This window comes from Sinohyriopsis cumingii, chromosome 11, assembly GCF_028554795.1.
Source record: "Sinohyriopsis cumingii isolate HCF-2022 chromosome 11, ASM2855479v2, whole genome shotgun sequence".
NCBI lineage: Eukaryota > Metazoa > Mollusca > Bivalvia > Unionida > Unionidae > Sinohyriopsis > Sinohyriopsis cumingii.
Window position 1 is genome coordinate 38,436,965 of NC_142971.1, and position 15,780 is coordinate 38,452,744.

Below are 15,780 nucleotides of genomic sequence, written 5' to 3' on the forward strand. Positions count from 1 at the left end.
TTGAGTTCAGTCCCTTGCAACTTTATTGCCAGTGTCTAGTACCGTGACATCATCACACCTGTTCCATCCCTATTGTCCCTATATAGACCCAATATGTTTTATCCCTCTACAGACCCAATATTCCCATGTTAAAGTCCCATTGTCACCAACGTGTCGGTCCTGTGTTCCCCATGTTACATTACCATTGTCCCCAAAGTTGCCCAACACCTTTTTGAATGAGATTCCTATTGTCCGTGAATCGCGGTGAAAATTTATAACGCCAGACGGAGCGGGACATATAACTTAATATAATGCCTGGTATACCGTGACATCGTCAGTTCTGTTGTCCCTATACAAACCCAACTTATGTTAAATTCCCATTTTTCCTAGAGTGGATATCAAATTACATTAGTGTTATATATCAAAAGACTGTTAGTACATCATCACACTCAATGCTACTGGCACATTACCACGTTAGAGATTTGATGGGCTGATTTATCGGACTAGACTCTTAATTACATGGATTAAAAGGGATGTAACTCCCGAAGGTACAGAAAGTTACTAGTTATTCGTAGCTTATCGAAGACGATAAACTACATCACTCCTGTTGTCAAATAAAAAATTTAAAAATCGCCTATGTAAAAAAGGAGAGGGCAAATGTTACACGTGTCTCAAAATCCCCATCATTTGGACTCCCCACCGATTACCGTGGATAAAATTACACGTTTAAATAATCCACATATAAGTCTAAACCGTCTAATGCATGGTATCATATAGATTTAATAATTATACACATAGGGACTGCTTTTGGGTGTATTTATACCTGCCTTAATCTGGCCCTGGGCGCAGCGTTAGTAAAGAAACTACCGTTTGGTTTGAAATGCAGACAAAAAGACAGCGTTAGGCCCCCTCCTCCCCCTCCTTCGACAACAGAGGTTAATATTAAAAAATTGTTGATATAATTGAGACTTCATTTGCATTTTATTTAAAGAGGTACACGGTATACAAATTGCCGGGGAGTAGGAGAATTATATAGTGCCTGCGTGACCTGGGTAAATTCTTAGAAAATTTGAATATATCATTGTCTCTCAGGGCTTAATTTATTTATTTATTTAATTTATTGAGGTGTGTGTTTTGTTTTGTTTCCTGATATTATCGCTTTATTTCGAGTGTCCAATTTATAACGACCGGAACCGTACTGTTGTCCTCTCATTAGGGCAACTGGGAATTCTCGCGATATATTTAGACGATCATATTATTCACGTCAATCCAATATGCCGCCAAAGGCAAAGAAACAAGTAAATGTTTGTATTTCTGTAACCATACGTAATGACTGGTATCTCTCCTTTACATAATCCCACAATCTAAGACCATGATTTTTTGTTTGTTTCGACACCAAAACATAAATTTCAAGGACGATATCTTACATTGTTGGACAATTCTATACCTAATACCTATTGCACTTTTCCTTAACAATGGACCTGTTAACAGTATTCTCAACCATCCCTTTTTTGTAACCAACCAACCCCCCAGATTTAAAAAAACAAAACAAACAAAATAAAGCATCCACTCCGGGATATAAAAAAATACACAAGTTGTAGTCATTTCTTCCTTGATTTATAAGGTGTTACCCGATTGTCGCCAGCGGGTTGCAAATATTGGACGCAGACAACAGTTTTCCCTGAAGTAGACTGCTAGAAAAATGAAATTGACGGCAAGTAGTCTGTTTGTTTGTAGCACTAAAACATAAATAACGTGATAGTCTTACACTGTAGGACTAACATTGGGAGCTGACATTTGTGTTGTAATGCCAGTAGTACATAAGTGATTGGCACTCCCTGGCAACAATCGGGTTCAAAATTATAAATCAGTGAATGAAATGACTCAGTTTTGTGCATTTTTCATATCCTTGATGCTTTTCATTTCTAAAATTATAGGTGGAGGGGTTATAAACAAACAGGAGGGTTAGTCCTACCTGTAAGACCCGACGCTGATATTTATGTTGTGGGCACCTCAACAAAATCAAAATGTGCTATGTCTTACATGTAGGACTAACAGGAGGGTATGCAAATACTGTAGTCATATTCATGATCACTTACCTTAACCTAATAATGTCAGGGCTGTTTGGATATTAATGAATTGATCTTGCATTTAATTGTCTGATCTTGTCACTCAAAATCTAGAGACTAGTTCTCCTCCAGTTTTGATAAAACTTGGTATGTAGGTGTATATGATTAAAATCATGGATAAGATTGATACAAGCAAGATAATTATGCCTTTTATCTTTGGAAATAATTTGTATCGGGCTATAGGTAAAATTGACTTTATATAAATTGTGTTCTTAAAATACTACATATTAAGCCTGTTTCATCAAGTAGTCAACTGTTAAGTTTTGTATGCCAGGAGTAGGGCAGTATCTGATACAATTGGACCTTTTGTTTGACAGTTGTCTTATTTTCATCATTAGACAGAAGTGGGATGCAAAACAGAGCCATTATAGGACTATATTTAAAGGTCACCGGCAATACTCCAACATTTTCCTATTTATATCAGATTTACATTACATGATTAAAAATAGTTATACTTGCACACAAAAAAACAAAAAAAAAAACAAAAAAGTTATCAAGTGCAGAGGTTTTGCTAGTATTTTAAAACTAGGAGTCCAGATTACCGATTTATAGTTAACCTGGATACAATACAATCTGGGTCAGTTTGCAATAAGTAACTTATCAAGCGTAAATGGCAGGTTTCTTCAAGCAATTGGGCGATACTTTCGTCTCATTTGCGATTTTGTTATTTGACATAAGCGATACACACTACACTGAGTATGCATACGCAAGCCGGCATCTGCTACACATACATAGTTCGTGGATACATATTTTTTTAAAATAATTTTCGCATGATGAAAAAAAGGAATATATGATAACAATGCATGGTTAATTTCTTTCATTTTATTTTCAAACAAGCGTATGTTTATCAGTTTATTTTGTACTGTGGGGGGGGGGCACAAATTAAGCACAAAATTATTTAATTTCTAATTTGTACGGAATAGTGGAGCAAACATGATTGACGATATTGACCAGTAATGACAAGCTTTCAAATTATGTGCACAAACACTAAGACAACTTCAAATATAAAAACAAAACAATAAAATTAACTGAGCTTCATATTGCGCAACTAAATACTGACAAAATGCTCAACATTATTCTCTCTCTCTCTCTCTCTCTGGTGAGTAATCTAGTATGTATTGTATGCAGCTGTGTTACAACGTGAAACCTAAAATTAAGTATATTTGTTATAATATCTCATGTACACTACCCTTAGCAAAATGTATATGTATTATGTAGAATATTATCTGTTATGTATTTTTGTTTTATAAATGATTATTGATAATTTGACTGGAAGACTTAAATTGAGAATGTCGTTTTGCAGATGCATATATTTGTTAGCATACAAAATGTATATAAATATTTTAGTTAGAACAAACAAGATATCTCAATTTGTGTTTTCTCTCCTAAATATGTATGTTACAAAGTTAGATTATTTTCTTTCAAAGAATATCAAAATAGTTTGTTTAAATTTAGTTTTGGTTTTCCTAAAACCTAACTTACATATCATCTACCTTTTTGTTGAATAGAACGTACTAACTATTGTTAAGTTTGGCTGAATTGTATTTCGAGTTGGATTGAATTGTCTTTGGGCAAAATTCACTATAATCCGGCATAAATGATACAACTTTCTCATCTCTCCCCTATTCGATCCCACAGATTAAATACACTTTTTTCTGGTAAACATGGTTTTTTGGAAAAAGAAAGAACGCTTTTTCCCATCATCACTCTTTTCGTTACATCCATATGCAACACAGTGCACCATATTTGCTGTACAAAAGCACGATCATATGCTATATCACATAGACATTTACATGGGAAAATTAAGCACTTGAATGGCTAGGTGAATAGAAGGGATAAATGTACATCATATCCGGTTTGAGCACACGGAAACTACCGATTGTTTATGGCGATTGCCTAATAATTATTTTTCTTTTTATAAAGCGGAGTTTTAAGTCTAATTAAACATTTTTATGGTGTGCATACATAACCAATGCGTTTTGTTTATAACTATAATAATATCACACATTTGTACAATATAGGTGGCCGGTGACCTTTAAGTGAACAAATTCTCACTATTCCTGTGAGGTTTTTATTTTTAAAACTATATATTTTGATGTCACTGCAGTCACATGTTGTTTACTAAATGTCTAACCTGGAACATGATAGAACATAGTTTTATAACAAATCAAATCATTACACAGTATGCTGCAATAGTACTCATCATGTAACCAAACTTGTGAAGAAAATTAATATAAACAGGAGTCCATTGACCAGGTTTGGGTTGTGCAGTGGAATCTTTCTTGAGAGAACACGCCGTTTTGCCAATTAAATGTCTTCTAATGACAAGTGGTTTATCATTAGAGTCCATTGCATTAAAACAGTTGAGAAATGTATCACATAAGGTGATAGTCTTCCAAAATAGTGCTATTTCATCTTTCAAGTCAGATTTTACTGGGCACATAATGGATTAGTAAAATGATAATTTTGAATGAAATGGATCTATTTAAATAAGGTTCTATTATGTGAATTGGCATATGTAATTGACACAAGTGATTCTCTCCCTGTTGTATCCCCTAGGATGGCACCACTTCCTCCCAGGCTGCTGGTCCCAGCCAGACGATGAACCAGGCAGTGAAGGCAGCTGCCAGTATGGACAGAGGGGAGATGGAGAGGAAGACTAATGATCTTGTCCAGTACCTCCTTATCATGGACCAAAAGAAAATACCCATCAAAAAGCAAGGTGATGGATTTTTGTCTTTCATTTTTGTGGTCAATCCACATTTTGTGTAACTGAGGAATAACATCACTGGCAGTTCTAAGGTTTTTGTTAATGTTTTATAAAGTCTTATATCATGACTTCAGGTTCCTGTGGTTTGACTGGTTAAACTGCCATCTGCCGTTTATGCTCTGACATGATAACTCCATCATTGTGCATGCAAGGATGCTACCAATTACAACTGCCCACCTGTCTTGGAAGCAGTGTACTTAGTCAGAGAACACAATTTCTGGTGCACATTATCAGCTACTAACAGTTAAAGAAATTTATTATGCTCAAGTGTGAAATATAGAGACTTATTGGCGAAATAATATTTGTTTTCATTGCTATACTTTCACATGTGAAAATATAAGATTTCCCATTATCCCATGCAATGTTTGATTGTGTGTGCCTACAAAACTTGTACCTGCAAGAAGAACAAGTTCTTTGTGAGCTAGAACAATAAACTAGCTTGCATTTCAGACATGGAAATTAATGCGTGATGAATTAATTTGACCAGATACTGTTGACCACTTTTTGAAGTTATTTATAGGAAAAACCTTCAAAGAGAGGTCTACTGTGTCTGGTCAGATTAATTCATCACTCATTATTTTCCACATCTGAAATGCAAGGTAGTTTCCATTTATTGTTCTAGCTCACAAAGAACTCATACTTCCTTGTCAGCAACAACAAACCTTATGTGATACATTGCTGAATTGGACTTGGATATTTTTTCAAATATGGTCAGATAGTTTACAAAATGATATAAATGTAATTTACTGTGACAGAAAAGGTCAGCCTAATCCTATCACTTTCTTAAGTCACATATTTATATGATCAGGCTATGGAAATAAGGTGAATTTATGAAAAACGGGGGATGAGTGTATTGTACTGACAAGGGAGTTTAATCTTCAAATGCAGTTTGTTAGGAATAATTAGCAGATCAAACAATATAGACCCAGATCTGCTGGCGAATAATGTGCTGGCAGATTAGGATCCATATTTTTTGCAGTTGGATTTGATTTATCAGCAAATACCTATGGTAATCTTTGGTTTGTACTTGAAAGTACAACTGTAGAGTTCACAATACAGGAAATTGGGTCCAAATCAAGGAGTTAAGCATAATTACATATTTTTGTCATAGATTGAAGCATGAAAGCGCACATTGTACCAAAACTAAGTAAATCAACTACAATGAATAATAATTACTCAACTTTAATAATTTTCAGATATGTTATTTTCACTCTGCTTCACACATTTAATTTTGTCTCATGAACTTGCAAACATATTCCTTTTTTTTAAATGGCTTATTTTTTGGGAACTCCGTACATTTCAACATGGTACAAAAATTATTTTATATCCAAAGAGTTCAAGAATTGTTTTATACTTGTCAGTGTGCCTTCAAACTGTTATGCTTGACATGTTTCTCAATATTAAAATATTGATGAGTAAAATAATTTAAATATGCATGTACAATAAATGCATCAGCACTAGTCATGATTTGATTGGTTGTTATGTTGATAACAACTTGATTAATGGATTACAATAGCCATAAACAATCTGTTGAATGTTGCTTTAGCTGGTAATACTTTTGCTTGGCAAATGTTTTACCTTGAAATACCTATCCTCAGCAGATTTGTAATTTCTGCGAGTTTTGTCAATAGTAGATCAAAAGATTTGGGCCAGAATTGGAAGACTCCTGGACAATCTGGGAGACTTGGCATGTATGGTGCAGACTCAAACCTGTCAATACCGGTCACTCATGGGTAAAGGCAAAACTGGATGTTACACACAAGTTACTGCTGTATACAAGTTTGCCTTTTAAAATGAATATTTGAACAAATACCATGCATTGAATATCAATGTTATTATTATTATTATTTTTATTTTTATTATTATTAAGATTGTTTTTTATGCACTATACAACAAAATCATAATAAAAGTTTTATGTTGTTTTATCCCAAATTTATGTTCCACACAAGATAACTATCCAGCTGATTTTAATCCATTCTAGAAGTGAAATCATCACCAACATAAAAATACAAAGCGATCTTAATTTTTTATGCTGTAGACAAACAAATTCTAGACTAATCAGTCTCTCGTCTCAAGAAGATCAAAAGAGGATCGGCTTATGTCATATTTGGTTATTCATTGTGACCCATGAAACTGAAACTTCACCATCACAGACACATTTTGAAAATTGAATGACCCCCTGACCCTGATGTTTCTCTTCTCAATGATGAACATATCCAGATATACCTGTCACACTGGCACAAAAGGTGACTTCCATTTCTGCTGCAATATCACAACTACTTTTCCAACCTTCCAGCAAACAAGTTGTATCAGTCCTATTCTGAAATGGTAAAACCTGCCTTGCTGACAAAGCTGACCTGTTGACACCTTTGATTTTGACTGACAGTTTGACGGTAGTACAGTAAGTACAATCATAGTATGAAAGGCTTACCCTTGATTCACACCATATGCCTTTATGTAAACGATGCCTTTGTCATCAAACAAAAGAAGTGTTTAATTTGCATATTTGGAGCAGTCACTGCTGATATCTTCCAGTGACCATTTATGGCAAGTTAAAAGCAGTGTTTGGCAAGGAAGCACCGACTGATGATTGGAGAATGCAGATGACCATTAAATACAAAGCATTTATATAGGGAATTTGCGGTGGGGGAGGGTGCTAGTGGAATAGAATGGCCATTCTGACCATGTGACCTCTGAACACAGGTTTTGATTGTATGTTGAGATGTGCATTCTTGTGTTAGGTGACTATTTTGACTTTGAGGAAGAATATTTTTGAAGATGGGATTGATGATTACAAACACCTTGCACAAGAAAATACTTGATAGTGAAGACTCCAACCAATGTGGACAAAGAAGAGGAAGAGAAAATCTTACACAGCTCATTTTTATAATAGACCAAGATTTTTTTAATTCCATAACCTTGACAAGATATTGCATTATCCCATGTTAGTGTGTTTGGAAAAATTAGTTCCAGTTCACAAGTACTTACTTGAATGAAGTTGTTTTTATTATTTCAGATATCAACAAGCATGTGTTGAAAGATGTCAGCAAAGCATTCCCAATTATCTTTGAAAAGGCATCAGAAAGACTAGAAAAGGTATATTCTCTGTTATGCCCATTCACAACAGCAGTATGGGCATATAGTGTTGCCCATCTCCAGACATCTCTGGTATCCTTGGTTTAAAAAAAGTTAGAAACTTCTAATGGTCCATCCATCTTTTTAACTGTCATGTAGACCACTCCAGTGGCCTAGTGGTTAGAGCATCTGCCTTGGATGCAGAAGGTCATGGGTTAAATCCCTGGCCAGGTCATACCAAAGACTTATAATAATGGTACTAACAGCTGCCTCGCTAGGCGCTCAGCATTAAGAGGTTAGTGTTAGGACTGGTTAGCCTGGTGTCAGGATAATGTGAGTGGGTGAGACATCATGCTACATGTCTTTGGCATGATGCCTCAGTGCTAGACATTACTATAAATTGCCATATTGCAGACATGATAGTGATATAACTGAAAAATTGTGAAAGCTATGTTAAAAATACAGGTCACATCATATCACATTTCTCTTGTAAAATGGTTTGCTTTTTTAAAATGCTTTGAGTACATGTAGAGAAGCATTTCTTTCTTTTAGAGTATTGAAAATGGGAAAGAAGTGTCTTATGCTCATATTCTCCCCAGGAATAGGACTGGGTTATACAGATGTGTTTTTTGATGGAATATGACATAAGCTGTGTAGAAGATAGTATTTGATACTGTGAAATTTAATTGCCAAGAGGAAAAATGCTCTGGCATAATTTTAATCAAAATTTGTCATTCGTTTATCTTCAAGTTCTTTTATTCTACAAAACAAATCCTGCAGTACCTAACACTTAAAAAAAAGCAACCAAGCTCTGTTCTGGTACAGTATCTCTTCCAGACAACATTCTTCTGAGGAAAAACTGACCCTTTTCTATGCACATATAAAGCTAAAAATCAGTCTAGCTTGTCACCTCCACTGGCACCATCAAGGTCAAAGGCACCAATTACCTCAGATTCATCAGGTTTTGAGTATAATAAAAATATCCAAAAGAAAGGACAATACGGAAAGAATCTGCAATCCTTGAGTACATGTGGAAATAAATATGAATAATTAAACAGAGACCCCCAAAACTGATGGAAAAAATCAATATTCCAATGGGGGTGGTCATCTAAATGACAAATACCCAACAGTGTAAGCTGTATAGAAATATATACAAATGTATATAGATTAAAATGGACTATGACGATGCATTCATTTTTATGCTTTGGAGTTGGCAGAAAATAGCATACACCGCTCCCTCGATAACTCGCGATCCCGCTTATAATGCGGTGTCCATCTTGGCTCCCGATTTTTTCCAGAGAAAATGTATTTAAAATATCTTTAAAATATGCTGAACTTGAAAAAATTACGATAAGAATTGATAAATTAAACCTTGATACATTGCTCGTTTTATCATCGAAAATGTTGATTAATGCCCATAAAAATATAATCAATATTTTGAAATTTGCATGTTCTAAAGAAGAATTAATTTCAGAGATCTCGAAAACGCTTAATTACGCGTATTTGAATGCTAATTTTTGATCTGGGACGCAGAAAATCACTGAGGCGAGAGTCCTCCGTACGCATGTAATAGGTGCGCGGGAAAATTCAAAGATTTGCCGGTCCTGTTTCAGCCACCTGCTTTGTGGGAAAATGTGTTGATCAGTTAACTGTGCTGATATTTACAATGACAGAATTCAGTGACTGAAAGACTCTTTGATGTACTGTTGCCATTTTATAAGACTACATTAAAAAAAAAAAAGAACATGATGCAACAGCTAGGCGGCTAGTTCAAAGGCTATGACTAGCGGCCGAGTGAGAAAATGTACTGATATTTAGTGATTGACTTAAGAGGCAGAAAGACCCAGTTTTAAAGTCCTAGCGAGACCTCTGTTTAAAGATATCATATATTATGTAAGATTTTATGATAAATAGTTGTCAGTATACTGTAAATAAACAGTCTGGTGAAATAGCGATCAATGAAAACTTCTGGTAAATGCTAACAGGTGGCAACAGAGAATGAAATAAACACCAATTAAACGTCTTCCTGTGTGAAAGTCACGTTCTAATCCTTTAATTCCGTTTCAGTGTAAACATTATAATCACAACATATTCTGTTAAAATCGACCATCACATCGAAACCCTTGAGTACTTCTGTGAGAACCTAATTACATGTACATGCCGGCTTTGTTTTGATCAACAACTTGGGGAAGTGTTTGTTGCTTAAAAAAAAAATCGATTACAAGAGACCTCGGATGCTGGATTAAGGGTCTTGGAGCTGCCTTTTACGTAAAGCAAAACAGTAACAGAGACAACGACGATGATAGTGACTTCGAATGTTTCAGTGAAACTGATGTCATTAATGCCGAGGCTGTTTGGGAGAAATTCGTACAGACTCATGGTTCTGAGATGGGTGTTTCTCTTGATGATATGGAGGAGTGGATTTGTGCTGACAATGATTGCCCCACAGCCAAATACATGTCAGATGAAACTATAATTATTTCTATAGCGAACAAATTTGCAGCAGAAGACGATTCTAACTGGAGTAACACAAGTGTTGAAAGTGATGCAGACGCAGATGTTGCACCCCCCCCCTGCACAGGAAGCAATCAAATATTTTGATATTGCCATAAGGTGGCTGGAGACCCAAAGTGTTGACTACTTAAAGCTCATGCAGTTGAGAAATCTGAGGGATTTTGCTCGGCCCCAGAGAAACCAAGGAGTAACACACGCACAAAAAAATAACAGATTTTTTCAAAAAGTGAATTGATATTTGTCAAGCGTGGCACAAAAGGCAAGTATTAACTTGTTCTAATTTACATTGTTTTAAATTTGTAGACCAATTAAATACGTCTGTACTGATTAACCCTTGGGTTTTTTTTGTTTTCCATTTTACTTCTATCACATTCAAAAATATTTATCTATCTATCATTCGATCGACACTGTTTCTCGAAAAGAGTCAATCTTTTGTATATAAAAAAACGTCTAATTTGGATCAAACAATAAAACTAGAATGTATCCAATTCAACATAAAAATTAGTGACGTAGTACACAATGTGTGAAGTGGTACACATGTTAAGCGAACGGAAACCACGTGAAATAATGTTTTCGATGATCGCCTCAATATACTGTAATTTATCCTGAAATTAATGTTGTCCTATGAGGAAATAATAAAGTACACCGTTATGAAGAGATATTTATTAACATTTAATCTCAGAACGATTATAAAGTGAGTATTCAACAGTATAATCTGCCTACCCCTCCCCCTTATTTCTCTGTTATGTCGTCAATCACTTTATTGGTTTTGGGCTTATTTTATAGGTCCCTCAATAACTTGCGCCTCACTTATAGTGCGGTCGATGTTTCTGGACCTTGATGTGCACGAGTTATTGAGGGAGTGGTGTATATGGACATTGTGTGAGATCTTTTGCGCTTTATTCAGTAGTAATAATGTAAATATGATCTGAATGCTGTCATCGTAAACTCACCCAGAAAAGATATGATTGTATTAGCTAAGAAAATATACTATTTGTTTCATTTCCTACTAATTATACCTGTGATTTGTTAGCTTTATAATTTATTTATCGATACTAGTTCTCATCCACTGAATACTTTGATGCCCATGCAGCTCAGTATCTATTGTTATCTGATTACACTTTGTGCATGTGGGTGACAAAGACCTGAATTAGACTAGGATGAATATACTTCCATTTACCCACAAGATGCAAAACACAGGATGTTGTTTAGGGGTCATATCATCAAGGTCAAGGTCACATGCTGATATTTTAGGTTTCAGACGCATTTAACCCTCTGCTCTGTCACTTAAGAGATGTTAAGTTAAATAGATGAAACCTGGTTCATTGGTATATCATCACTTTTAGATGTGGTTCATTTGACATTGGGGTCCTGTCCTGAAGGTCAAGATCACAGGACAATATTTTAAGGTTTCTTTTGTTCTGCTTTATATAATAAATGCTGTTTGAGGTACAGGGATAAAGTGTAATACACTTGTATTTCTTGGTTGGATAGCATCTGATGTTTTACATTCAAAGGTTTATCTTAATAATCATGACCACTGATCAATTTTGGAATCCTTTTTTCATGACTTTTACTCTAGTGCCCTTTAAGGTCAGGCAATGTGTCTTCCTGGTAAATCTTCATCTTTATCACAAAGATCATAGATTTCTTGACTGTACTTTTGGTGACGTCACCATGGTACTTGGGTGAGAAGAATATTATTATTGAGAATAACCTGTTTTAAGTAACTTGAAGCTAGAGTTATATTGTCAGCATTGATTTTTCACTAAGGACTTCTTATGATGTCTAGATGGTCCTAAATGAAAATGGTGCCAATCAGACCTCCTTAGTAAAGCCACCATGGCAGCCATGTTTAAAATCTTTTTTTTGCTGGTCCTCTGAAAGAGTCATGTCAGCATGGAGTCGTCTCCAAAATACTCCTAATGATGTCTGGTTGGTCCTAATGAAATTGATGTTGATCTAACAACTAGTATATATCTTGTTATTGCTACTCTTCCTGAATGGATGAACATATCAACATGTGATTTTCACCAAAACATTTATTAAGATATCTTGTTAAAATGAAAATGGTGTGAATGTTACATATAATATGGCTGCAGTGGTGGCCATCTTGAAAATCTTATATTTTTTTCTCCCCTCAATTGAAGATCATATTGACATTGGGGATTTTACCAAAGACTTAAGGACGTGTTTCTGGTCCTAAATGAAAATAGTGCCAATTACATTCAGTATGGTTATCAAAGTGGCCAATTTGAAAATCTTGTTATCACTCTCAAATATTGGACATTGGTTTCAGCAGTTCAGAAAACAGAACTGGTAAGATCTCGGATTTTTCCAAATTAGTTTTGGTTCACTGAGCATCAACATGTGACTTTCATAGAGGAAATTTCACAAGAGTCTGCGGGAATTGTCAGGTTACCATTTTATAACGCTTGCTGTTAGGGCAGACTTGACTGCACATTATTTTTTACCTAACATTTCTAATGTAATATATTTTACATATGTTTCAGGTATTTGGTGTAGAAGTAGTGGAACTTCAGGATAAACTAAAAGGAAGCTACATCTTAGTCAACAAATTAGATGTTGGTGAACACAATCCAGCAGAAATATGGCAAGTTTACACAAATTTTCCATATTTCAGTTCCAATTTCAATTCTACTTTGTGACATGGATTTATATCATCAAGAGCTCGGAGAAGTTGGAGTTTGAAAGAGACCCATGCATATTAATGGGGTGATGTTACAGCTGATTGGATAACCTTCTTACCATTCTGGAGGCCATATTTTTATCCAATTTTTATATATATCAAACTCTTGGAATATGTAGCTCTGTCGACTTGTTGCCACTACAGACTGGCACCACTTTTGATCCCAATGAGACCTATAATTCTAATCAAATGTATGTGTACTTAACATTGCTATAAAACAGGCAAAAGTTTAGAACCCCAGCATCGCTTGGCTTGTATGTTTAATTGCAATCTTGTCTCAAGAACATGTTGACTTTCATTGTCTCTTTTACAGGCCTGATGAAGAAAATGCAAAGACAGGTCTCCTGATGGTTCTCCTCAGCCTCATCTTTATGAATGGAAATGTCATGCAGGACAGTTAGTGCCATTTATTTGTGCATTTTATTTACACCACTGCCACAAACATAGCATTGGTATAATAGCATCAAGCCTGTCCATCCATTGCATACATGCTTACATTCATAATACACGCATGTACATGCTACAGTTTTTGTGTACAATTCCTCATTTTTTTTAGGGACCGTTTTGAAATTTAACAGATATCATATACATGGGATTTTTACGTTCATATTATTCTGTCATTGCTCTCTGCTGTGCTTTTCGAGAGTTACAATCCTTTTTATACACCACAGTAAGTTGGAATCTGTTATAGAATGATGTCAGTCATTCACATTTATCTGACTTTTTGGATGGTTTACATATGGGGTAAATAAAAACCCTATCAATATTGGACTTTGTGAATGGTTTACATATGGGGTAAATAAAAACCCTATCAATATTGGACTTTGTGGATGGTTTACATATGGGGTAAATAAGAACCCTATCAATATTGGATTTTGTGAATGGTTTACACATGGGGTAAATAAGACCCTATCAATATTGGACTTTGTGAATGGTTTACAAATGGGGTAAATAAGAACACTAGCAATATAGGATTTTGTGAATGGTTTACATATGGGGTAAATAAGAACCCTGTTAATATTGGACTTTGTGAATGGTTTACTGATGGGGTAAATAAGAACCTATCAGTATAGGATTTTGTGAATGGTTTACAAATGGGGTAAATAAGAACCTATCAGTATTCGACTTTGTGAATGGTTTACAAATGGGGTAAATAAGAACGCTAGCAATATAGGATTTTGTGAATGGTTTACAAATGGGATAAATAAGAACCCTATCAATATTAGATTTTGTGAATGGTTTACTGATGGGGTAAATAAGAACCCTGTTAATATTGGACTTTGTGAATGGTTTACACATGGGGTAAATAAGAATGCTAGCAATATAGGGTTTTGTGAATGGTTTACAAATGGGATAAATAAGAACCCTATCAATATTAGATTTTGTGAATGGTTTACTGATGGGGTAAATAAGAACGCTATCAGTATAGGATTTTGTGAATGGTTTACATATGAGGTAAATAAGAACCCTATCAATATTGGATTTTTTGAATTGTTTCCGCATGAGGTAAATAAGAACCTATCAGTATTGGACTTTGTGAATGGTTTACATATGAGGTAAATAAGAACCTATCAGTATTGGACTTTGTGAATGGTTTACATATGAGGTAAATAAGAACCTATCAGTATTGGACTTTGTGAATGGTTTACATATGAGGTAAATAAGAACCCTATCAATATTGGATTTTTTGAATTGTTTACGCATGAGGTAAATAAGAACCCTATCAGTATTGGACTTTGTGGATGGTTTACATATGGGGTAAATAAGAACCCTATCAATATTGGATTTTTTGAATTGTTTACGCATGAGGTAAATAAAAACCTATCAATATCAGACTTAACAGCTGAAAGGGCAAGTTCACTGAAACTGAAAGAAAAAATGAGGCTGTCATATAATGTGACATTCATAGAACTCTTGCTGGTATGAAAGGTGTGGTATGTCTGATAATTCTTGTGTGTGCTACATGTAAGACAGTTTTTGATAAATGGTCCTGAAACTTGGCAGATGTTATTAACAGGAGGCCAACATACACATATATTTCTTTTTTGCCCACCAGTGTATTATTTTGTTGCCTAAGTGCTTACTTAAGCATAATTTATACACAGCAATAGGTGACCCACTCACTACCATTCTTGCAAATAGTCTGCATTAATATGCATGAGATGTATTAATACATCATTTGCCAGCTATTCAAAACAGTCCCAGTTGTCATGTGCAGCGTTCTTTGTTTCAACTGTTCTAGTTTGGAGCTGATAGCGACAGCATGCATATTTCAGCCAAAAAATTGTGCGTTACAAATTTTCTTTGTGTGTGCATCTTTTACTAACTTTCACAACACGTACTTTCCTTACCGGATCTATAATTCTCATTTATTTTCATCTTCCTATTCCAGGATTTCATCAGGAGTTCAATTGCCATTCATTGGACCCTCTGGGACTTTACTTTGTTTACAAACATTGGTGTCATGCTGTTCAAGACAGAGGTCAGTCCCAATCACCTTGGACAATCCTTTCAACTAGACTAGTCTCTATTTAAAGTGTAAACTAGAATCTATAGGCATTAAGGTGTCTGCTGTTATCCCAAGGCATGCCTCGAGACAGCTA

The 15,780-nt window shown here is 35.1% G+C and overlaps 1 protein-coding gene across 5 annotated transcripts in view; it reads left to right on the forward strand.

Moving 5' to 3' along the window:
* The first annotated feature begins 1,195 nt into the window (after positions 1–1,195).
* LOC149787943 (non-structural maintenance of chromosomes element 3 homolog) overlaps positions 1,196–15,780 on the forward strand; it is a 28,288-nt gene continuing 13,703 nt past the window's right edge. For 2 of the 5 annotated variants that reach the window (XM_089974208.1, XM_089974207.1), the window contains exons 1-6: positions 1,208–1,283; positions 4,668–4,830; positions 7,895–7,974; positions 12,981–13,081; positions 13,491–13,573; positions 15,570–15,659. In XM_089974208.1, the coding sequence (XP_089830334.1) occupies positions 1,254–1,283; positions 4,668–4,830; positions 7,895–7,974; positions 12,981–13,081; positions 13,491–13,573; positions 15,570–15,659 (547 nt within the window). In that variant the 5' untranslated portion in view covers positions 1,208–1,253. Of the gene's footprint in view, positions 1,284–4,667; positions 4,831–7,894; positions 7,975–12,980; positions 13,082–13,490; positions 13,574–15,569; positions 15,660–15,780 lie in introns of all 5 variants that reach the window. The other 3 variants (XM_089974211.1, XM_089974210.1, XM_089974209.1) reach the window with 2 other exon arrangements.